This window comes from Photinus pyralis, unplaced genomic scaffold (genome assembly GCF_008802855.1).
Source record: "Photinus pyralis isolate 1611_PpyrPB1 unplaced genomic scaffold, Ppyr1.3 Ppyr1.4_LG8, whole genome shotgun sequence".
Lineage (NCBI taxonomy): Eukaryota > Metazoa > Arthropoda > Insecta > Coleoptera > Lampyridae > Photinus > Photinus pyralis.
In genome coordinates this window covers 2,898,788-2,922,958 of record NW_022170819.1, presented here as the reverse complement: position 1 = coordinate 2,922,958, position 24,171 = coordinate 2,898,788, and the positions used below count along the sequence as shown (strand labels likewise).

Here is a 24,171-nt window from a genome sequence, read left to right as displayed (position 1 = left end):
GAGTTCTAGGTTCAATCTGAGCGGTTTTCCAAAAACAATTTCAAAAGATTTCCTTCGGCTTGTTCGACATTGTAAATTTAAAAAAACCTAATCTGGCAAATAGCCTATAATCCTGAGGACATTCTCCTTGTGAATTCCCAAAGAAATCCAATTGGGAAAAGGAAGAAAAATATTACCGAGGCTTGGAAAATTGGGAAAAATGTAGGAATACTCGGAAAAATAAATGATCTCGAAGATTAAGGAGAAATCGAAAATTTCAAGATTCAAAAAAGTTCTAAAGTCAAAGGGTTTCCAATTGGGAAAAAGGAGAAAAATGTTTAGAAACTACGAAGACTTGGAAATGCGTAGAATCACTCTGAAAAATTCTGACGGTTAAGAAAAACTCTAAAATTTCAAGATTCAAAAAAGTCTCTAAAGTCAAAGCGTTTCAAATTGAGAAAAAGGAGAAAAACACTTTGAGAATCCGAAGCCTTGGAATATTAGGAAAAGCGTAGAAACACTCGGACAAGGTTAACAAAAAAAATCTAAAATTTTAGAATTAAAAAAAACTCTAAATTGAAAGGGTTTCCATTTGGAAAAGAGGAGAGGAACAGTTAGAGACTACGAAGGCTTAAAATATTGGAAGAAGCATAGAAACACTTGGACAAATTCTGAAGATTACGATTAAATTGAAAATTTCAAGATTCAAAAAAGTTTCTAAAGTAAAGGGGATTTTAATTTGGAAAAAGTAGAATATCATTTAGAGACTGGGAAGGTTTGGAATATTGAGGGAAGCGTAGAAACACTTAGAAAAATAAATGATTCTGAAGATTAAGAAGAAATCGAAAATTTCAAGATTCAAAAAAGTTTCTAAAATGAAAGCGTTTCCAATTGGGAAAAAGGAGAAAAACATTTAGAGACTCAGAAGGCTTGGAATATTAGGAAAAGCTTGGAAAAACTAAAATTTCAAGATTAAAAAGATTTCCAATTGGGAAAGAGGAGAGGAACATTTAGAGACTAGGAAAGTTTAAATTATTAGAACAAGGGGAAAATTCCTCTAAAAGCTCAAGATTTAAAAAGCTTCTAAAGTAGGGTTTTCAATTGGGAATAAGAAGAATAACATTTAAAGATTGCGGAGACTCCGAATATAGGGAGAAGCGTAGAAACACTAGAAAAAATAAATGATTCTGAAGATCAAGAAGAAATCGAAAATTTCAAGATTCATAAAAGTTTCTAAAATTAAAGGGTTTCAAATTGGGAAAAAGGAGAAAAACATTTTGAGACTCCGAAGCCTTGGAATATTAGGAAAAGCGTAGATACACTCGGAAAAATTCTGAAGGTTAACAAAAAATCTAAAATTTCAAGATTAAAAAAAACTCTAAATTGAAAGGGTTTCTAATTGGGAACGAGGAGAAGAACGTTTGCAGACTACGAAGGCTTAAAATATTGAAAGATACATAGACACACTTGGGCAAATTCTGAAGATTACGATTAAATTGAAAATTTCAAGATTGAAAGGATTTCCAATTGGGAAAGAGGAGAGGAACATTTAGAGACTATACAAAAGTTTAAAATATTGGAAGAAGGGGAAAATTCTTCTAAAAACTCAAGATCAAAAAAAGTTTCTAAATTAAAAGGAGTTTCAATTGGGAATAAGAAGAATAAAATTTAGAGACTGCGAAGGCTCGAAATATTCATAGAAGCGAAGATTGAGAAAAAATCGAAAACTTCAAGAATCAAAAAAGTTTCTAAAATCAAAGGGTTTCCAATTGGGAAAAAGGAGAAAAACATTTAGAGACTCAGAAGGCTTGGAATATTAGGAAAAACGAAGAAAATCTAAAATTTTAAGATTAAAAAACCCTAAATTGAAAGGGTTTCCAATTGGGAAAGGGGAGAGGAACATTTAGAGACTACGAAAGTTTAAAAAATTGAAAGAAGAGGAAAATTCTTCTAAAAGCTCAAGATTTAAAAAAATTTATAAAGTAATAGGGTTTTCAATTGGGAATAAGAAGAATAACATTTAAAAACTGCGGAGACTCCGAATAGAGAGAGAAGCGTAGAAAAACTAGAAAAAATAAATGATTCTGAAGATAAAGAAGATCTCGACAATTTCAAGATTCAAAAAAGATTCCAAAATCAAAGGGTTTCCAATTGGGAAAAAGGAGAAAAACATTTAGAGACTCAGAAGGCTTTGAATATTAGGAAAAGCGTGGAAAATCTAAAATTTCAATATTAAGAAACCCTAAATTGAAAGGATTTCCAATTGGGAAAGAGGAGAGGAGCATTTAGAGACTACGAAAGTTTAACAAATTGGAAGAAGGGGAAAATTCTTCTAAAAGCTCAAGATTTAAAAAAATTTCTAAAGTAAAAGGGTTTTCAATTGGGAATAAGAAGAAAAACATTTAGAGACTGCGGAGACTCCGAATAGAGGGAGAAGCGTAGAAAAGCTAGAAAAAAAAATGATTCTGAAGATAAAGAAGAATCGTTTTGTCAAATGTATTTCAGTATCCTTCCGTTATATGTGTATATATCCAGATATCTAAATACAAAACAGTGGCGACGAGTGTCTTGATTAGTGATTGGAACAGTGGAAAATTGTGAATTAAAATGGCATTAAATCCGGTTAAAGTTGAAAACGTGCACGGCAATTTACACGAATTTGACCCAAACGTTCATCAATGGGACCTTTTTGTGCGTAAAATGAAACAATATTATTCTGCCAATAATATCGATAAGGCCGATAAACAACGTGCTTTATTTTTAAATGCGTTAAGTGATAACGCGTTTTCTTTAATGTTGGATCTTTGCATGCCGGATAAACCGGAAGAAAAAGATTTCGATAGTTTAGTGGAGTTATTCAATAACCATTTTAATCCAAAACGTGCAATATTCGCGGAAAAGGAACAATTTTACGGGGCGCGTAAGGAAAAACATGAATTGTGTAGTGATTGGGCAGCGCGTGTTCGTAGATTAGCAACGTATTGTAACTTCGGTAATTCTTTAAACATGATTTTACGTGATAAATTTATTATCGGTTATAATGACGGGAAAATTAAAGACAAATTGTTTCTAAGCGAGGAAAGTGTTACGTTTCAAGAAGCGGAGAAACAGGCGAAGACGTACGAAACACTAGAAGCCACTAGATCACATCAAATAGCCAATGATCAAGCGGATTTTTTCTACCGACGTGTCAATAACCAAAACCCCGGAGCAGCATCAACTTCTCGAAAAAGTGAGACGGCCGTAAAACCAGAGCCTTTGGACGTACATCTGGTAGGGAAAGGTAAACGTTTCAACAACCAGCAAGGTAAGAAGTCTAAATTTAGTAATTGGGACAAAGACGTAAACACTAAGTGTAGAGTATGTGGGAAAAATTCACATGCATCTACAGCGTGTAATTACAAAAACTATCATTGCCACAAATGTGGTAGAAAAGGACACTTACAGAGTGTTTGCGCCAACAAAAACATTCAACCACGGAAAACCGCAAACTCTCATTTTGTGGACGTAGACGATGACCTGGACACATTGTACAGTTTAGACATTAACAATCAATTTTTGTTACCCATTCGCACTATTAAAGACACAGAGAGTGGCGAACCAATTTTAGTTGATGCGTGTTTAAATAATGTGTATTTGCAATTTGAACTGGATACGGGTTCCGCGGTATCTGCAATGAACGAGTTTTTATTTGATACACTTTTTCCAGACGAAATTTTGGAAAGAACGAAAATTAAATTAAAAGGTTACAGTGGTGAAATTATTACCTACTCCACTAGGTGTCGCGTCAATGACAATCACATGCTCAAACAATAGGCATCCAATAAATATTTTTGTAATTAAGTATGGTGGACCACCAATTTTGGGACGTGATTGGTTTTGTAAAAATCAGCAAAATTTTAAAGTAATTAATAATGTGAACCTGTTTGGCGGCGACGTGGAGAAACTAATTTATAAATACCCTCAAGTATTTAATAATAAATTAGGCACTTTTACGGAAGCAGTGGTCGATTTAAAACTTAAAATAGGGACTGAACCCAAATTTTTTAAACCCCGTCCACTTCCCTTCTCGTTAAAAGAAAAGGTGGAACGCGAAATTAATAGGCTAGTGTCTGAAAACGTCCTATCTCCAATAGTCATGAGCGAATGGGGAACACCTATCGTCCCGGTATTGAAGAGAGATGGATCTGTCCGAATATGTGGTGATTATAAAATCACACTAAATCCATATTTGAAAAATGTGAGCTACCCTCTACCCAGAATCGAGGACTTATTTTCCAAATTAGCGGGTGGTAAATATTTTACCAAAATTGATTTAAGTTCGGCTTATCAACAAATTTTATTAAGCGAACAGGCCAAATTGTTATCAACCATAAGTACACACTTGGGTTTATTTGCGTATAACCGAATGCCGTATGGAATTAAAACAGCTCCATCCATTTTTCAATTAATAATGGAGAAAGTTTTAATTGGGTTGGAAGGCGTTACGTGTTTCCTTGACGATATCTTAATCGCGGGAAGAAATAAGGAAGAACATCTTCTTAGAATAGATTTGGTGCTTAATAAATTAGAGAAGTATGGATTAACAGTGCGAAGAGAAAAATGCAATTTTTTTCAAAAATCTGTTAATTACTTAGGGTTTGTAATAGATGAAGAAGGGCTCAGACCTTCTACTGAAAAGGTAGATGCATTACTAAAAGCTATACCTCCTAGAAATAAATCGGAATTAAAGTCAGTATTAGGAATGTTTAATTATTATCGTGCTTTTATTCCAAATTTTGCCAGTATGTGTGAACCACTTTATAGGTTGTTAAAAGACGAAAGTTCTTGGATTTGGAATAAAACCTGCGATCAAGCATTTGAGACTTTGAAGAAAACGATATCTTCTAAACATGTATTAGCACACTACGACTCTGCAGTTCCTGTAAAGTTGACAGTGGACGCTTCTTCAACCGCAGTGGGTGCAATTTTGACACACCGATACGAAAATGGAAAAGAAAGGCCAATAGCTTTTGCGTCTAAAATTTTGACAACCACTCAGAGGGCTTATTCTCAAATAGATAAAGAAGCTTATAGCATAATTTTTGGTGTATCAAAATTTACGCAGTACCTGTATGGTCGTCATTTTGTATTAGTCACCGATCATAAACCTCTTTTGTCGATTTTTGGGCCAAAGAAAGGTATTCCGATAATGGCAGCAAACCGTTTACAACGATATGCTGTATTTTTGTCAGCGTTTGATTACACCATTGAATACGTTAAATCGGATAAAAATGTAGCAGATTGTTTATCTAGATTGATTGAAGACAATCAAACCGAGATGAAAAATTACTTGGACGACGACGACGAAAACTTTACCTACTTAAATTTAATAGAAAAACAAGATATTTTTCGGCTTGATAAGAAAGTTATTCAAGAGGAAACTAGGAACGACGAAATATTGCGAAAGGTATTCGAATTTGCGTCACAAGGTTGGCCAAGTGACTGCAAAGAAGAGGAACTGAAACCTTATTATATTAGGCGAGACCAAATTACAATAGAAGATAACCTATTGATGTGGGGACATCGGTTAATCATACCATCACGTTGCAGGAAAGAAGTTTTAAAAGAGATACATTCGACACACATGGGAATAGTTAAGAGTAAATCATTAACTAGATCATTTGTATGGTGGCCTTCGTGCGATAAAAACGTCGAAGAATTTTGCAAAAATTGTTTAGCTTGCTCTAAACACAGAAACAGTCCGCCGAAAGCTGAAGTGATTGAGTGGCCAAAAACTGAACAGCCGTGGGAAAGGGTGCATATTGATTTTTTTGGTCCACTGCATAATAAAATGTTCATGATTGTGGTAGATTTCCATTCGAAGTGGATAGAAGTTGTTTATATGAAGAACATTACTTCGGAAAATACAGTAGATAAGCTACGAGAAATATTTAGTCGGTGGGGATTGCCAAAGATCGTAGTAACTGATAACGGACGTTCATTCGTGTCGGAATGTTTCAAGCATTTTCTATATATGAATGGAATTCAGCATATTACACCACCACCATATCATCCTGCCACAAATGGGTTAGCAGAGGTTTCGGTACGTACTGTAAAAACTCATATATTAAGGGCCATGGAAGAAAGGAATTCCACAGATCTTTTTGCGGCATTAAACCGTTTCCTATTGCACTACAGGAACAGCATTCACAGTAGTACGGGTGTTACTCCAGCTGAACTCTTGATAGGAAGAAAGCTACGCATGCGATTGGACCTCATTTTACCGGAAGAGCAGCTGAAGCGGCAGCATTTACGTAAAGAGGAACGAGGGAGAGATCCGAAGAGACTAACAAGAAACAGTGCGGAAGTGAAACGTAATAATGTGAGTGCGAGAGGCAATTTTAAAAAAGGTGATCGTGTTTTTGTGCGCGATTATCGACGTGCTAAACCGAGTTGGGTACCTGCAGAAATTGTAGAACAAAACGGACCTCGAAACTATAAGACATTAACTAACGAAAACCTTATCTGGAGAAGACATTCGGATCAAATAATCAAAGGACCTTCTTACGATGATGACGATTTATTAGATTATTATTCACGTCCTTTGACTGTTGATTCAAATGCAACTATTGTTAAAAATGTTGATGATGTTGTAGTAGAGGAATCTGCAGTTGGAAAGGCTAGTTCTCCGGAACCAATTAGGGAAGCTGAAACAATTGCAGATGATTTTGTAGTAACTAACTCTAGAAGTATGTTGCGCCCAACCAGAAACAGAAAACCTCCTGACTGGTTCGCAATAAAATAACTTATGTTATGTGAGGGAGGAATGATATGTATTTGGGAAATTGTTATCTGATAGCAGACTTGCACCAGTCGCGTAATGCAAGTCAAAGAGCTCACGCGTTTCTTTAATGTAATAGTTTTGCAATAAATGTATTTCAGTATCCTTCCGTTATATGTGTATATATCCAGGATACCTAAATACAAAACAAGAAGAAAAACATTTAGAGACTGCGGAGACTCCGAATAGAGGGAGAAGCGTAGAAAAGCTAGAAAAAATAAATGATTCTGAAGATAAAGAAGACCTCGACAAGTTCAAGATTCAAAAAAGTTTCCAAAATCAAAGGCTTTCCAATTGGGAAAAAGGAGAAAAACATTTAGAGACTCAGAAGGCTTGGAATATTAGGAAAAGCTTGGAAAAACTAAAATTTCAAGATTAAAAAGATTTCCAATTGGGAAAGAGGAGAGGAACATTTAGAGACTAGGAAAGTTTAAATTATTAGAACAAGGGGAAAATTCCTCTAAAAGCTCAAGATTTAAAAAGCTTCTAAAGTAGGGTTTTCAATTGGGAATAAGAAGAATAACATTTAAAGATTGCGGAGACTCCGAATATAGGGAGAAGCGTAGAAACACTAGAAAAAATAAATGATTCTGAAGATCAAGAAGATCTCGACAATTTCAAGATTCATAAAAGTTTCCAAAATCAAAGGAAAAAGGAGAAAATCATTTAGAGACTCAGAATGCTTGGAATATTAGGAAAAGCGTGGAAAATCTAAAATTTCATGAATAAAAAACCCTAAATTGGAAGGATTCTCAATTGGGAAAGAGGAGAGGAACATTTAGAGACTACGAAAGTTTAAAATATTAGAAGAAGGGGAAAATTCTTCCAAAAGCTCAAGTTTTAAAAAGCTTTTAAAGTAAAAGGGTTTTCAATTGGGAATAAGAAGAATAACATTTAAAGACTGCGGAGACTCCGAATATAGGGAGAAGCGTAGAAACACTAGAAAAAATAAATGATTCTGAAGATAAAGAAGATCTCGACAATTTCAAGATTCAAACAAGTTTCCAAAATCAAAGGAAAAAGGAGAAAATCATTTAGAGACTCAGAATGCTTGGAATATTAGGAAAAGCGTGGAAAATCTAAAATTTCATGAATAAAAAACCCTAAATTGAAAGGATTCTCAATTGGGAAAGAGGAGAGGAACATTTAGAGACTACGAAAGTTTAAAATATTAGAAGAAGGGGAAAATTCTTCTAAAAGCTCAAGATTTAAAAAGCTTCTAAAGTAAAAGGGTTTTTAATTGGGAATAAGCAGAATAACATTTAAAGACTGCGGAGACCCCGAATATAGGGAGAAGCGTAGAAACACTAGAAAAAAATAAATGATTCTGAAGATAAAGAAGATCTCGACAATTTCAAGATTCAAACAAGTTTCCAAAATCAAAGGAAAAAGGAGAAAATCATTTAGAGACTCAGAGGGCTTGGAATATTAGGAAAAGCGTGGAAAATCTAAAATTTCATGAATAAAAAACCCTAAATTGAAAGGATTTCCAATTGGGAAAGAGGAGAGGAACATTTAGACACTATGAAAGTTTAAAATATTAGAAGAAGGGGAAAATTCTTCTAAAAGCTCAAGATTTAAAAAGCTTCTAAAGTAGGGTTTTCAATTGGGAATAAGAGGGATAACATTTAAAGACTACGGAGACTCCGAATATAGGGAGAAGCGTAGAAACACTAGAAAAACAAAATGATTCTGAAGATAAAGAAGATTTCGAAAATGTCATGATTCAAAAAATTTCTAGATGGACAGTGTTGGGAAAAGGAAGAAAAATATTTAGAGAAGGCTTTGAAAATTGGGAGAAACGAAGACATTGGAAAAAAGGAGGAAAACATTTCCAGACTACGAAGTCTTGGAATACTGGAAGAAGGAACGCTTGGAAAATTCGGAAGATTAAGAAGTCGAAAATTTCAAGTTTCAAAATAGATTCTAAAATTAAAAGGTTTCGAATTGGGAGAAAGGAGAGAAACAATTACAAACTACGAAGGTTTGGAACATTGAGAGAAGCGTAGAGAGAAGAAACTCATTAGTTCTAAAGAAGATTTAATTCTAAGATCTAAGGACATTTCTAATATCTCCAAAACTATTTTGAAGAAGATTTCTACTGAAATTCCTGGAGAAGGTTTCAAAAGAGATTTCCCAAAAACTTCCAAGATTTATAGAAACATTCGAAAATCTGTACAACTTTTTATACAGAGAGGATCATTAAATATCATTACCCTCGAGGAGATTTTGCCCCAGATTGGCACTCAGGAGATTGGTACTCGTTCAAAAAAACCCGGTAAAGCACTTAGTTTTAAACGTACCTATCCAAAAGTGCACTAAAATGTGGCCCAATCACCCTATTTGTGCCAATTTCCTATGCAAATTTCGATGAAGTTCAATTTAAGAAAAAAATGAGGAAATTTTAATATGCATATATGGGTTCCATCTTTTTATGTAGATAACTGGGGTTTCTAATAAAACTTCTAAAATTTATACGAATCAGTAAATTTGGTCCCCGCAAAGAATCAATGAGTACCTAAGTGACAAGCAGGAAAGCATTTTCTTTGAAATTTACGTAATTTCAGTATGGATAGGGATGGTATCTTTTTGGTAAATGAAATAGGGATTGTTACTGAATTCGCTAAACGAAAATTCTGTCTAAGATCCCCGCAAAAGTCTCACTCCCTATCACTTATCAGTAAATAAATGCTATAAGCAAGAAAGGATTTACATTGAAAATTCACTAAACTCTCAATACGGTTAGGGATGTACCCTTTTTATCGATGTAATAAGGGTTGCCAAGTATAAATTGTACACAACTCTTGTGCACATAAAGCGCATTGTTGGAAGATGCTTACCGTCCGTCCGTCTGTCCTACTCAGGGTCCTACTGTTACAATTTTCAAGATACTTTGTTCGTTCTTTTTTCATTCGATAACTTATACCATGGAATACCCTCCAGTATATGATATGAGGTTTTTGTGATCTGGTTCGGAAAGAACTGCAGGTTAATTTTAAGAACTGAGGGTTGGTGGAAGACATAGTGACTATTTCGTGAAATTTCTACAGCAAGAAAAGTTTTGAATTGGACCTGGAACAATAAATGCAGTTTCTATTACTAATTCATGCGATCACGTTCATAAAGTGCGAAGAACGATCCCATAAATTTCTCTCCGTTTGTAACACGCATTTCTCATATCGTCGATCACTTACATAAATGATGGGCGCAATTAATAACGTTACATATAAATACTTCCAATAAATCACTTTTCTTTTTATTTCCCTTAGACGCATACCGATACACACTACTCCCAATTGGGTGCGATAAAAATTAGAAATTAAACGAAATTACTGAACAATTTATTCATCCGTTTCACTGAGCCAAATAAAATGAAACAAGTTCTTCTCCTTCCACCGTAGAAGAAAATTCATTTTCTTGGACGTTGATTTCTGGATTGATTGTTGCCATAAATCCTATCGACCGCAATTTATCTATAAATTTCCAAGCTTAAAGAAACTAAGCACCAATTTGGGGTCAGAGACCAAAAACGTTTATAAATATAAATCCGTGCAGACAGGTGTAAAACGACTTTCTTCGAGTTCTGTAACCGACAATGACGTTTCGTCTACACCGAAACCTTCGCATGCAATTATGCAGTTATTCCTCAAAAAAAAAGCAAAAAACCGGCGTATTCACAATTTTGAAACTGTTAAGAACGGTAATGCTTATAAACCATACCGTAGGCTTAACTGTAATTACTTTATCGTAAATTAGAATATTTCTAATGCGGCAAACAAGAATATCAACCTTCCACTAACGTTAACCTTTGTCTACCTTTGTAATTTATGCATTCTTTAAATGGTAACCAGCATAATATGTTTAACTGCGTGCGTAATTAATTCGAAATATTCGATTTGGAAATTAATAACTGATTCTTCCGCTCCTTTTTATCGTAACTTTCATCTGGCCTAGAAAAATTGCATTCAGCTTAAGGCGTTAATTCGCGAAGAATACCACTTGAAGATTGCAATAATAATCAAGGCGCCTGAGGACTATCATCATGTAGTAGTCGACGGTTGATTATACCCTGTAGCCCTTATATTTTGATGGGTCCACGAGCCTGAACCCTCATTGTTGGTTAGTGGTTCAATAAGTAGGTATTGAAAAGAAATGTGGAACCCTTGGGAACGTACCATCAACATCTTCGACGTTACCATTACCCAAAAATTCACATCAGCCACCTACCCACATAGCAGATCTATATACATTGCATATACCATGTACATTCCACGTGGGATATTGTATATCCATAGAATGTGGAAAAGTATGTCGCAAATGTCCGATGTATGTGCATGGGATATAAGTTTGGCAGACTTCACATAATACAGATACAAGATACAAGATCCCGAAAAGGCCTTATAAAAAAAACGTCACTTGCCACAATGGTAACTCATGAAGCTACACGGGAAATGAAAGATGCTACTCTCTCCACTTCGAAGACAATAGTAAACGCAACCGCGGAGTCTGTGAGACTTGGCGCCAGTACTGCAGGGTTTAAAAGAAAGGTTTCTAAAGTGAGATAGACATCTTCATAGATAGATAGACATGTTCTTCTTGCAGTGGTGAAGACTTTTCTTAAGTTTCTTAGGGATATTTAATAGACAATCTCTAACATAAGTATCTACACGGAATGGTATTGCCTTACAGGTAATGCCGATGCTGCGCATAATGCCAATAACGCAAATCAGCATAGGTATGCATGATGAAAGCGCATTTTTGGTACCTAATGTAGATCAGTATTTCATTACGAAAGTTTAAAATTATCGGTCTCACGAGTAATCTAACCCAAAATAGACTAGAGCCTGCACACCTACACTGTAACAGAAGTTTTTAGTGAAAATTTAAAGTCGATATCTCAGCCGGACAGCCAGCCAGCCAGCCATAACAAATATAATAGCGTATTTTTTTCCAAAAATGCCCTAAAAAGAAGGTTTTGTAACCAGGTTAGTTATGTAAATTATTTTTAATTTGACCTTTACACTCAAGGTATTTGATTCGGCACTGATCACGGATTTGGAAGAAATACCGAGGACTTATTTGTAAGGAATTAAATTATTAGTTTTCTGACCCCGTTTCAATTACGGCGAGATTGAAAACCAAAACAATGCAGCCAAATCCCGTAATGCCGCCTAGCACGTTCAGTGGTGATTGCGACTCTTTGGGGCACGACAGCCCCGAACTGGGGTTACTTATTTCCACTTGTATCGCAACTCCCGTACTGAATGCCATAATAGCTCCAAGACAGAGAAATAATTTTTCGGGAAACGCGTCCGTGCAATCGAACACAATCGTCAAAATATCCACAGCCATTACGCATATATGGGCGGCACAAACTATCGACATGTAGAAAGTGCCGCGGGGGAGGCACCTTTCCAGTTCGTAGTCGAAGAGTAGAAAGAATTCGACCGCGCATAATATCTGGAAGTGTAATGCAGATGAACTGATGCGAGGAAAACTGGCTTTACTCACAAGCATTAGGATTTTGATGAAGATTGTTCGTCCTACAAAAAAGGAGAACAAATTTATTGACATTTTGCTATCAAAATTATCCGCTTTTGTAAGCCTACTGACAACTCTACTCATAAATTTGATTTCCTCAACGTGCGGGGTGTAAACTCGGCTAAAAATTAAAAAAATGGCAGCGGGTGGGGCGGCTGGAACCTCACCAATCCCATGTCCTAATCCCGAAACGAGACCCGAAAGTCTTCTCAAGTTGTTCAGTGGTTGCTCAAGAATTTAAGGTTTATTAGAACACTTCAAGGAATTTCTGGGTCTTGTAGAAACTTTCAAAGGAATTTGACCACAACATCGTCTATGGGTCTCAGTGGTAGAGCGCTGGACTACATAGCCGGGAGGGCGGGTGTTCGAACTTGGGCTGGGGTAAGAATTTTTCATCTGTGCCAGATGGAAATTTCCTTAAATTAGTTACGAGAATTCTGTCGGCCATTCCGATTTAGGTGTTCCTGCAGCTTTCGTAAATCGTAAGGTAAATACCGGAGTAGTATATAGTCCAGTGTGCGGAGCAGTAGGAAGGGCCGATCTGCAAACCTTCTGAGCAAAGCCACTCACCTACGGGACACCTTCTACAACCCCACAAGCTCCTCATGAGGCTATTGAAGAAGCTGGGAGAGCTCTCCTAAGGCTCATATACTCTGGCGATGCGGGTGGAAGTTTGGATAATCTGCAATTCACTACGTTTCAGAAGAAAGAAAGTCGAACTGAAGGCTGCCTCTGCATAAAGGCACGGGGGTTTCGTGTGAGAACTCCCATAGATCTGCCCTCAAGGAAGACAAGGAAGAGGAAGTGAAAGTTTTCTACGCTTCTCCCAATATTCCAAGCCTTCCCAGTCTCTAAATGTTATTCTTTTACTTTCGAAACTTTTTTGAATCTTGAAATGTTTGATATCTTAATCTTCAGAATCATTTGGTTTTTCGAGTGTTTCTACGCTTCTCTCAATGTTCCAAGTCGCCGTAGTCTTTATGTGTTTTCTCCTTTTTCCCCAATTGGAAACCCTTTCATTTCAGAAACTTTTTTGAATCTTGAAATTTTCGATTTAATGGTAATCTTCAGAATTTGTCCAAGTGTTTCCATTCTTCTTCCGAGTCTCTAAATTGTTCCTCTCCTCTTTTCCAATTGGAAACCCTTTCAATTTAGAGTTTTTTTAAATCTTGAAACTTTAGATTTTTTTTTGTTAACCTTTAGAATTTTTCCGAGTGTTTCTACGCTTTTCCTAATATTCCCAGGCTTCGCATTCTCAAAGTGTTTGCTCCTTTTTCTCAATTTGAAACGCTTTGACTTTAGAAACTTTTTTGAATCCTGAAATTTTCGATTTCTCCTTAATCTTCGAAATCATTTATTTTTCCGAGTATTCCTACATTTTTCCCAATTTTCCAAGCCTCGGTAGTAATATTTTTCTTCCTTTTCCCAATTGGATATGGATCAAGGGGAATGATGCTGGATTAGATTTTTTTTAATCGAACGAGCCGTAGGAAATCTTTTGAAATTGCTTTTGGGAAACCGCTTAGATTGAACCTAGAACTCTTATCCTGCAAATGAAGAGACATGAAAACCTGAGGTTTCTTTAGAAATCCTTTTGGAAATGTCCTCTGAAGATTTCTGGAAGGAATTCTTGGAAAACCTTTCCTGTCTTTCCTATTTTAGAGAACACGCGTGCTAAGAGAAAAATTGAATCATCGAGTTTGTAATCACACACGAAATGTGATATCTGAAACGGTATTTCAAACGCTTTTTTCGGCACTAGTTTTTCTGTGGCAAGTGGAATACCGTTTCCCTAGGCGCGTGTCAATTTATAACTTAATTGTTGATGGGGATCAATGTAAATTTAATCCAATATCGTACACCACCGATTGATCCAAAACAGTGTTTCAATCGCCTGTGATCTTTCGTTGCTAATCTTTTAGGGGAATTTTTCAAAGGAAAAAAATTTCCCTTATGTGATGGTTGTGTCCGTCTGTCTGTTCCCCATCTAACTCGAGAACGAAAAGAGACAGCGATGTTCTTTGCGATGTCAAACCTTCGCCAATCGATTCGTACGAGTTCAAGGATCAGTGCTATTGAATATGAGCCGGATCAAAAGTCCGGTTTCCGAATACGAGCTGAGTGGCTAAAAATTCCCCTATTAAAAATCGTATGGGTTTGATACGGACTGATTTGTCTCATTTGCTTTGTAAACCTCCAACTGATTTGGGGGTGTTTACCATCTGTCTGGGCAATGGGGACCTCACGCGAAGAAATTAGCGAGTTCGTAACTTTTTTATTCTTGTGCAATAGCAACAACTCATTTTGGCAGAGTTTGGACGAGGTCAAGATAAGTAAAAGTTCATTAGTCAGAGAAATTTTTCATACGAGAGGCAATTGTACCAGGGCGAGTCACAAAAGTTCAACTGCATCACCACAAAAGCGATCCTGTTTTCAGTTTTTCTTGGAGGGAGCCTCTTCAAAGGAGAGACGTAGCGTTTGTAACCTAAATAAAAACTTCGGTTCCAGCGATATCTAACTTTACTTTAATTTTATTTTAATTGTATAGTCTTCTCAGAATTTGTTCAGGAATCCTTTAAGTGTCTTACAGACTCTCTGCAAAATATGTTTATTGGTCGGTTATCTTGCAGAATTTGCCGCGCAAGTTTTGTAATCATATTGTCCTTAAAGGCACCGATAATAAATAATAAATTTAGGGTTGCTAGCAGATCCTCTAAATAGACAACCAATGTATATAGCAGAATATTTGCACCTCAAAAATTTGTAACCCCTTACAGGGTATAAATATTGACTTTGAAGGAATTCACTTGAAAATTACAGAATTTTGAAAGATGTAAGGTTACATTTTTAGATAAATGAATTTAGGGTTGCTACTGAGTCCTGCAAAAGGGTAATTAAGTACGAATATTCGAACTCCGATAATGCAAAGCATAATCCTAACCAAAAAGCTATTTATTTAAAACGGATTTGGATTAAATGTTACCATCAATGAATTAGAACATATTTCAGAATATTTGAACAACCCCTTTCACGTTATAGGTGGTAACTATGAAACCATTTTAATTGAAAATTGCGTACGTGTAATACGGATTAGGGTTAAATATGTACCTGCATAATTGTATTTAGGGTTACCAGTGAACCGTCCATCAGGATAATTATTCTAACGCCAGAATTTTTGAACCCTAAAAATGCGTCATCTCTTGCAGGGTATAAGTGCGGACTAGAAAAGCAAATTCAATAAAAATTACACTATTTTAAAACGGATTAGGACACCGGGATTTTTACATCAATGAATTTGGAAGCTGAGATGGTACCTGACTAGATATTTTTGAATTACCATGTATATAAAAAATTGCGGTGAATACTTTTAAATGTGGTGCTAAATATTGTTCAACAAGAGTGCTGTGTGAGTTACAAAGGCAGGCAGTGGTTCTCCAAGGGATTTCTTTCGCAAGTAGTTAATCCGGAGAAGTTTTAAAAGAGATTCGGTCGGCAACTACTAAGAAGTAACTACGACGATATGTAACGCAGTAACTTAGAGCTTTTCCAAGTGCAAAATTTGCCATTTTTTCGAGCATCAGAAAACCAAGTTGCGATCGCGGGGTATTTCTTTGAAACGGAAATACACGTTACAATTGAATAAAGAAGAGATGGTTACACTTTATGTAGGAGCTTTCACGGATGGATAGCAAGAAGGATTTCCATCTTTTAGGGGAGAAATGTTTGGTTGCCACCTCACAAAATGGTTCAGTCTCCAAAATCTGGTCTTTGCACTGGGAATTATCTTAATTATTTTGATGGAACTCTTGGAAAATGTGCAACACACCGCTGTAATCAATTAGACAGCTTGGTTTGAAGGAAAGGAAACGACAGTTATACGCCAAACTATTTTTAATTTTATCTTTAGACTCAAAGTATTTGATTCGGCGCTGATTACGGATTAGTCTGATCCATTAATTACGGCGAGGAGTGGAATCATAACCATAGAGGCAATTTTCGTAGTTACACCGAGCGTAACAATCGCTCCCAGGTCTGTTGGGGACGGTTTGGAGCATATCAGCGACCTGCTGCGTTTATTCGCTGACACGAATATGAATATTCCTGTAACCACTCCCAGGAGGATTCCGATACACAATCCAAGGAGCATAAATAATTTTTGGGGAGAGTCGTGCGTGCAATCGAACACATGTGCCACAATTATGCATAAGGCAGTATAGACGACAAAACCTATCGTCATGTAGAAAATATGGCTGGGGAGGCACTTATCTAGTTCGAAGCAGAATAGTACAAGGATTTCAAGCGCGCATAATATCTGGAAGTGTAATGCAGATTAACTGATGCGAGAAAAACTGGCTTTACTTACGAGCACTGTGATTTTTAAGCATAACGTGTGTCCTGCACAAAGCGTGTAAAAATCTGTTGACATTTTGCTATCAAAATTACCCGTTTGTGTAAGCCTACTGATATCTCTGTACTTATAAACTTAATAAGTGCAGCCAGTGGGGCGGCTAGAACTTCAATCGCACCTAATTTTGTCTACAACTCTCATAGTTATTTACATAAAAGTCAGGAAACTGGCGAGGAAATATTGAAGTACGAGGCCCCAAAGTACTGTAATTTCCGAGTCAAGTAATGTATTTTACTGACGAGTTTTGTATTACATTTTACCCGAAATCGTAGTTTAATATAAAATTTCAATTTTCATATAAAACATTTGATTAATGTCAATCTGTCAGTGATGACAGGAGTCATTATAGACATTTAGCAATGTGACAGGTGCGGCAGGTAAAGTGACAAGTGCGGCCAGTAAAGTGACAGGCGGCAGGAAGAGTAGCTACTGCTTCCGAAGCAGATTCTGACTTATGGAGTAAGAAGTTGTTTCTTCTGGCAATTCCTGAGCAATTCTTTACTGCATGGTTGGGATTTATTCACAGGACAATATTCTTCACAAGGGAAATTCTGTTGTCGATCGACATGGCGCGGCTGACACTCCACTCGCATCCTGTACAGTACTGCTTACTCCGAAAAAATCCCGGCTCGAAAGGATCAAAATTATGCGTGCCGTTGTAATTGGTTTTTAATTTTATTTTGGATTAGGAAGAAATACATTAAAATATAAGTTGGCTATCTCCTTTGCATTAAGTAATCTACAACCATAACAATACCGCAACCTGTCGTAATTACGCCCAGTGCTGTTACGGACTGTTTGGAACACGTCAGCCACGTGCTGTGTCTATCCGTTTCCAGGAATATCACAATTCCCGTAATGACGCTCATAATAGCTCCAATAATTATAAATAGTTGTTCGGTAAACTCGTGCGTGCTATCGAACACATATGCCAAAATGTACACACCCATTATGCATATGTAAGCATTGCCGCAAAATATCGACATGTATAAAGGAGACCTTCGGATGCACCGATCCAGTCCGTAGTGGAAGAGTAGGAAGGTTTCAAGCACGCATAAAATCTGGAAGTGTAATGAAGCGGGACTGATGCGAGAAAAACTGGGTTTACTTACAAGCACTGTGACTTTTAAAAAGAATTTTGGTTCTTTGCAAAGGGATCCCAAGTTATTTGACATTTTGCTATCAAAACCACAGTATTCTGTGATCAAAACCATACACGGAAGTACACTGCCTTGTTTTGAGCCGCGAAAAAAAAAATTGTCTCAGATCGACCCGGAAAAAAAATTTTCTTATAGAATGTGGCCTGTAGAATCGATAATTTCAAACAGTTCCAAGATTGGGCTACTAGTTCAAAAGTTACAGCCCTTTGAATTTTTTTTCGAAATTGGTTTCTAGTCTATAACTTTTGATTGAGAAGTCTGATCGAAAAAGTAGGAATTGATTTGGATTCTACGCACCCAAATTAATAAGAACAAGTGTTTTCCCGAGAAATTTTTGTGTAGTCGAATTTTGGTAAAAAAGGAAGGTTATACACCATGATCAAAACTACCCGTTTGTATAAGCCTACTAACTTTGTACTCATAATTTGATCTCTCGACGCACGGCACGTAACTCGTCTAAAAAATTGACGAGGGAGATGCGGAATCAATTGATGGTCCAACAGACTTCAAAATGGTGCGAAGAAAGCGCGAAGGAGGTCTGAATAATGCGTAAAAAGAGAAGATTGTTTATTTACATGACTTACTTCAGGGCAAACTTTTAGGGCAGGCGGGAAAATGGTTAAAAAAATTTGTTCAATATTAATGATAATAGGAGATTTGAGTTGTATCAATATAAAAAAATTCCATGCTTTTTTTTAGTGCTCTGCATACCTTTTTCATAGTTATTTGTTAGACAAGATGATAAAGGGACGGTTACTTTCCCTTTATAGTCATGTATAACACAAAATTTTATTTTCTAGCAGGAGCCATTGAAATTGAAATTCTAAAAATTCCGTAGGTATTTAATTTGGGCGTCCGAAATAGCCAAAGCCTCGGCCAAAGCTTAGGTTATCCCGTGGTTTCCATGGAAACAATATTGGGATTCTGTTCTGAACTTCATTTTATTTCGTGCGTCGCGTCTCATTTTTAATAACAACGACAAATCTCATTGGAATTCGCAATCTTTTGTTTCACTTACTCTTACGGTTAAAGAGGGACTTAACCTACTCATTCAAATTTATTAAAATGTCAATTTAACATCTGTTATGAAATAAACATTTATATATTATTATATATTAATTCCGGTAACGGTCTCTAAGAATAAACACGATATCAACAATTCCGGCTTGAGTTTGGGACATTTTTGCAACGTTGCCTAAGAAACAATCATACACTGCCGACACTTTTACTGTTAATAGTGAGAATTGAACCTCTTTTGTTTCATCATGGCACACTTGGGTTCACGAAATAAGGTTTTTTTTACAAATTGGCATTTCGATTAGGTTTTTTCTGAAATTTTCTTATGGAATGAGTGGTTTTCTTTGTATCAGTGGAAAATTTGTATTTCTGGCTACCCAGAGGTATAATTTGTTTAGGGTGATGCCATTTAAAATTTTTCAAAAATATGACATTTAGCGAAGGTCAATCAAAAATTTAATTTTTTGATAAAGTACATGTAACATGGAAGAGGTCTTAACCTGTGCCTCAGTCCAATACCCTTAGCGCGATTTAGTTTGTCTCAAAAAAATTTCGAAAAACTGTCAAATTTTGACGAAAAAAAGGTTATATCAGCGAAATCGTTAAAGTTCCATTTAAAAAACGCAAGTTTGATACGCCACTGGAATGCAGCACGCTCCTGGTGATCAAAAAATATTTTATAAATATGGCGACGGTAAATGTGTACAATTTTGCTCTAGGACTTTGTTCGGTATCTTCTATGGTAAAGGAATTATGATCCGAGAGGTCTTAGGTGCTACACCCTGTATAAAAAACGGCATCAATAGTGCCTCTTTAAATGAAATAGTGCGCCAAAGGGAATAAAAAGAATTTTTTTAAACAATAAGGACACTTCTACCACAATTTAAAATCACTGGGTAGTACAAATGACACGGACGGACAGACAGATATACTTTGTACGGTCATAGACAAAAGTAATGATCGCGTAATAGGTAAACTCTGTAGCACAAGTAACCAACGTGCCTATCACAGCGGGCTCTGTCTTGCTTTTCAAGGAGGTCGTCCGCATTTCCAAGTAACACAATGTTGGTTGCGTTTGCTGCAGGATTTACCTATTCGGCGATCATTACTTTTGTCAATGACTGTACAACTCGAACAAATTTAATAAGAAACGCCGACAGTAAATGTTTTCCAAAATGTGCCAGAAATTGGTCCCCTCAGAAAAGAAGAGCTGCAAAAAATGAAAGTTCTCGAGTCAATTTAAAAACGATTTAAACCCAACTGAATCCAAAAAACTCCTTTTCACTTGCAGTCACTTGTACAATTGTGGACAAAAAATTGGGTGTGGTGGGGGAGAACCCCCAGTATACGTAGACCATAGGTTAGTTATAGCGAAAGGGATAGTGAATCGTCTGAATTTGTACTTATCAATTTTTTGATTTTGTGCCAAAGTTAAAATTAATCTCTCTTTTACCAATCACTCTATTTTGGCATGTTTGTCTGCACTGAAAAGGCAAGTAGCGATACCTACTATACCACAATGACAACCATCGACGTTAGTTTCGCTTTGGACCACAAGTGAGATGGTCATAAGCATAAAATTCGTACGGTTTGATCCCCCTTGAGGTAGGAGGGTCATCATCTTTTTTTAGAGAAATATTAGGAGCTCATGGAAAATGTGCAAGACACGCTGTAATCTATAAATAGCTTGGTTTGAAGGAAAGGAAACGATAGTTATCCCCCAAATTATTTTAAATTTTATCTTTAGACTAAATGTATTTGATCCGACACTGATCACGGATTTGTAAGAAATACAAAGCAGTTATTTTGTAAAAAATTAAAATATTAGTTTGCTATTTCCTTTGCATTAAGTAATCTATAACCATAACGACACCGCTAGCCGTCGTAATTACGCCTAGCGCTGTTACGGGATCATTGGAACACGTGCTGAATCTGTCCGACGTTTCCAGGAATATCACAATTCCCGTAACGACGCTCATAATAGCTCCAATGATTAGAAATAACTTTTCGGTAAACTCGTGCCCGCTATCGAACACATACGCCAAAATGTACACACCCATTATGCATATGTAAGCATGGGCACAAAATATCGACATGTATAAAGGAGACCTTCGGATGCACCAACTCAGTCCGTAGTGGAAGAGTATGGACGTTTCCAAAATGCATAATACCTGGAAGTGTAATGATGAGGGGGAGTGATGCGAGAAAAACTGGGTTTACTTACAAGCACTATGATTTTTAAGAAGAATTTCGGTTCTTTGCAAAGGGATCCTAAATCTTTTGACATTTTGCCATCAAAATTACCCGTTGGTGTCAGCCTACTGACTTTTTTTTTACTCATAAATTTGATTTCTCAACATAAGGGATGTAAATCCATTTAAAAAAGGGACGAGTGAGATGCGAAATGAACTAATCGTCCAAAATTATAACGCATCTGTTGAAATGTTTCCAAATATACCTATCCCCTAACCACGTTATGTTGCTAATTTAAAGATTGGATTCGTAAAGGAGATGCGATATAGATGTGACAGTGGCACAAAAGGAGAGTGAAGAAGGCGTGCAGAAAAAGTTCCAAGGAAGGGACATGAAAGAAGCGTGGATAAATGGGTAATCCTGGAGAAACGTACGAAGGAAACAGAGTGTGAAAACGACTTTAACGAGGATAGTCACGTCAAGTTATAAAGCACAAGTGAAGGAAAGATGGAAAGAAAATTTGAAGGTCTGAAGGGGAGAGAAGAGATGCAAAAGAAGATGTAAAGAAGAGCTCGGAGATAAAGATTATGTTATTAAAGATATTAACATTATAATGCAAAATTTGCCTTTTCACAATGTACCTTGATTTCCATTTTATTTATCACACACATGGCATCGAAACTGCATGAAATTCACTTCTTAAACAACGCGTGTGGAAGTTTTCACAACAAATTGCGTTTTTGGTCTTTCTCTATAGATTCTAGAAAATGGGTTTATTCAGGCTTTTCGAAAAAAAATTCAAAGGGCTCTAACTTTTGAACTAGTAGCCCAATCTTGGAACTGTTTGAAATTATGGATTCTACAGGCCACATTCTATAAGGAAATTTTTTTCCGGGTCGATCTGAGACAATTTTTTTTTCGGGCTCAAAAAAAGGCAGTGTATAACCTTCCTTTTTTACCAAAAATCGACTACACCAAATTTTCTCGGGAAAACACTTTTTCTTATTAATTTGGGTGCGTAGAATCCAAATCAATTCGTACTTTTTCGATCAGACTTCTCAGTCAAAAGTTATAGACTAGAAACCAATTTCGAAAGAAAATTCAAAGGGCTGTAACTTTTGAACTAGTAGCCCAATCTGGGAACTGTTTGAAATTATGGATTCTACAGGCCACATTCTATAAGAAAATTTTTTTCCGGGTCGATCTGAGACAATTTTTTTTTCGGGGCTCAAAAAAAGGCAATGTATAACCTTCCTTTTTTACCAAAAATCGACTACACCAAAATTTCTGGGGAAAACATTTTTTCTTATTAATTTTGGTGCGTAGAATCCAAAACAATTCGTACTTTTTCGATCAGACTTCTCAATCAAAAGTTATAAACTAGAAACCAATTTCGAAAGAAAATTCAAAGGGCTGTAACTTTTGAACTAGTAGCCCAATCTTAGAACTGTTTGAAATTATGGATTCTACAGGCCACATTCTATAAGAAATTTTTTTTTCCGGGTCGATCTGAGACAATTTTTTTTCGGGGCTCAAAAAAAGGCAGTGTATAACCTTCCTTTTTTACCAAAAATCGACTACACCAAAATTTCTCGGGAAAACACTTTTTTTATTAATTTGGGTGCGTAGAATCCAAATCAATTCGTACTTTTTCGATCAGACTTCTCAATCAAAAGTTATAGACTAGAAACCAATTTCGAAAAAAAATTCAAAGGGCTGTAACTTTTGAACTAGTACCCCAATCTTGGAACTGTTTGAAATTATGGATTCTACAGGCCACATTCTATAAGAAAATTTTTTTCCGGGTCGATCTGAGACAATTTTTTCTTCGGGGCTCAAAAAAAGGCAATGTATATTGTATAACCTTCCTTTTTTACCAAAAATCGCCTACACCAAAATTTCTCGAGAAAACACTTTTTCTTATTAAATATGGTATTCATTGCTCATTTTCTTATTTAACGTTAACGTGTTCCAAGTTTCTTCGGGTTAAAACAATGTTGTAACGTAAACTTAATTACGTACTTTATTTAGTTACAATTGTTTAACAATAACAGTCTTGAAATGAATGGATTTATAACAATTAAAATATTATTTACCACACACATATTATTCATAGTTTATAACGATTTATTACTTCGGCGTTGAAATTGGAACTGTTTTGAAACGTAATTCGATTTGCTTAAATTTAGAAATTTCGAAAAATCCTCGAAAACGTCAATTTTGTATTCGAGGGGGAACAACTTTTGGAATACAAATCACGGACCCAGGTCTTAAGGAGGGAGGGAGCTTAACCCCTAAAATTTTAAATGGAATCCTATGGCAAATGGCACGTTATTTGAAAGCCAATTTAATCGTGATTACTAATCTGCTTTGCTTTTTAAATTCTATGATTCGTTTCGGAGATATTTGCACTTGAAATGGTTTTTTCTAAAAAAACCAAAACAAATTCGATCTAAGTCACCTTGTATTAAAAAAGGTTTAAATTGTGCAAAAAATAACAAATAACTTTAAACACACAACATTTATTTCAATAAATGCTCGAATTGCCTTCCGCCTGCTTCCATGCAATAATAAAGATTTGCTTCAAAATGCGGCAAGATTTCAGGGGTAATCGCTCGAAATTGTTGAGTTATACCATAGTGTATTCTATTCTTACACTATCGTTATACGTGCTCGCAACCCTTGTAATGTTCCGGGCGGAGTAGCATAAACTTTATTCTTTAAATATCCCCACAAGAAGCCATTTCAAATGCGAATATCTCCGAAACGAATCATAGAATTTAAAAAGCAAAGCAGATTAGTAATCACGATTAAATTGGCTTTCAAATAACGTGCCATTTGCCATAGGATTCCATTTAAAATTTTAGGGGTTAAGCTCCCTACGTAGAGGGGTGAAAACTTCGGTTCGTGATTTGTATTCCAAAAGTTGTCCCCCTCGAATACAAAATTGACGTGTCCGAGGGTTTTTCGAAATTTCTAAATTTAATACCCTAAAAGCCCTCTGTATACTTCTCGTTGGGCCACTCTGTATAAACTCTAGTGTTCTCGAG

The 24,171-nt window shown here is 36.1% G+C and overlaps 4 protein-coding genes across 4 annotated transcripts in view; all 4 read right to left on the bottom strand.

The window, feature by feature from the left end:
* The window catches only part of LOC116178295 (unconventional myosin-XV-like), a 57,719-nt gene that overhangs the window by 18,958 nt on the left and 14,590 nt on the right, over positions 1–24,171 (bottom strand).
* LOC116178021 lies at positions 11,849–12,396 on the bottom strand. The gene is made up of 2 exons (XM_031497264.1): positions 12,314–12,396; positions 11,849–12,262 (listed from the first exon to the last, which is right to left on the bottom strand). The coding sequence occupies exons 1-2, from the start codon at positions 12,374–12,376 to the stop codon at positions 11,900–11,902; spliced, it is 426 nt and encodes a 141-aa protein (XP_031353124.1). The 5' UTR covers positions 12,377–12,396; the 3' UTR covers positions 11,849–11,899.
* On the bottom strand, positions 17,301–17,939 carry LOC116178022. The gene is made up of 2 exons (XM_031497265.1): positions 17,864–17,939; positions 17,301–17,812 (listed from the first exon to the last, which is right to left on the bottom strand). The coding sequence occupies exons 1-2, from the start codon at positions 17,924–17,926 to the stop codon at positions 17,468–17,470; spliced, it is 408 nt and encodes a 135-aa protein (XP_031353125.1). The 5' UTR covers positions 17,927–17,939; the 3' UTR covers positions 17,301–17,467.
* Positions 20,671–21,322, bottom strand: LOC116178020. Its single transcript, XM_031497263.1, has 2 exons — positions 21,153–21,322; positions 20,671–21,099 (listed from the first exon to the last, which is right to left on the bottom strand). The coding sequence occupies exons 1-2, from the start codon at positions 21,267–21,269 to the stop codon at positions 20,761–20,763; spliced, it is 456 nt and encodes a 151-aa protein (XP_031353123.1). The 5' UTR covers positions 21,270–21,322; the 3' UTR covers positions 20,671–20,760.

Bases quoted from the DNA above. Each gene is read 5' to 3' on its own strand.
- LOC116178021 (XM_031497264.1), bottom strand. From the start codon at position 12,376: ATGTCAATAAATTTGTTCTCCTTTTTTGTAGGACGAACAATCTTCATC. The intron at 12,263-12,313 runs GTGAGTAAAGCC...TTACACTTCCAG, and splicing joins TCATCAAAATCCTAATGCTT to ATATTATGCGCGGTCGAATT.
- LOC116178022 (XM_031497265.1), bottom strand. From the start codon at position 17,926: ATGTCAAATAACTTGGGATCCCTTTGCAAAGAACCAAAATTCTTTTTA. The intron at 17,813-17,863 runs GTAAGTAAACCC...TTACACTTCCAG, and splicing joins TTTTAAAAGTCACAGTGCTT to ATTTTATGCGTGCTTGAAAC.
- LOC116178020 (XM_031497263.1), bottom strand. From the start codon at position 21,269: ATGAGTAAAAAAAAAGTCAGTAGGCTGACACCAACGGGTAATTTTGAT. The intron at 21,100-21,152 runs GTAAGTAAACCC...TTACACTTCCAG, and splicing joins TCTTAAAAATCATAGTGCTT to GTATTATGCATTTTGGAAAC.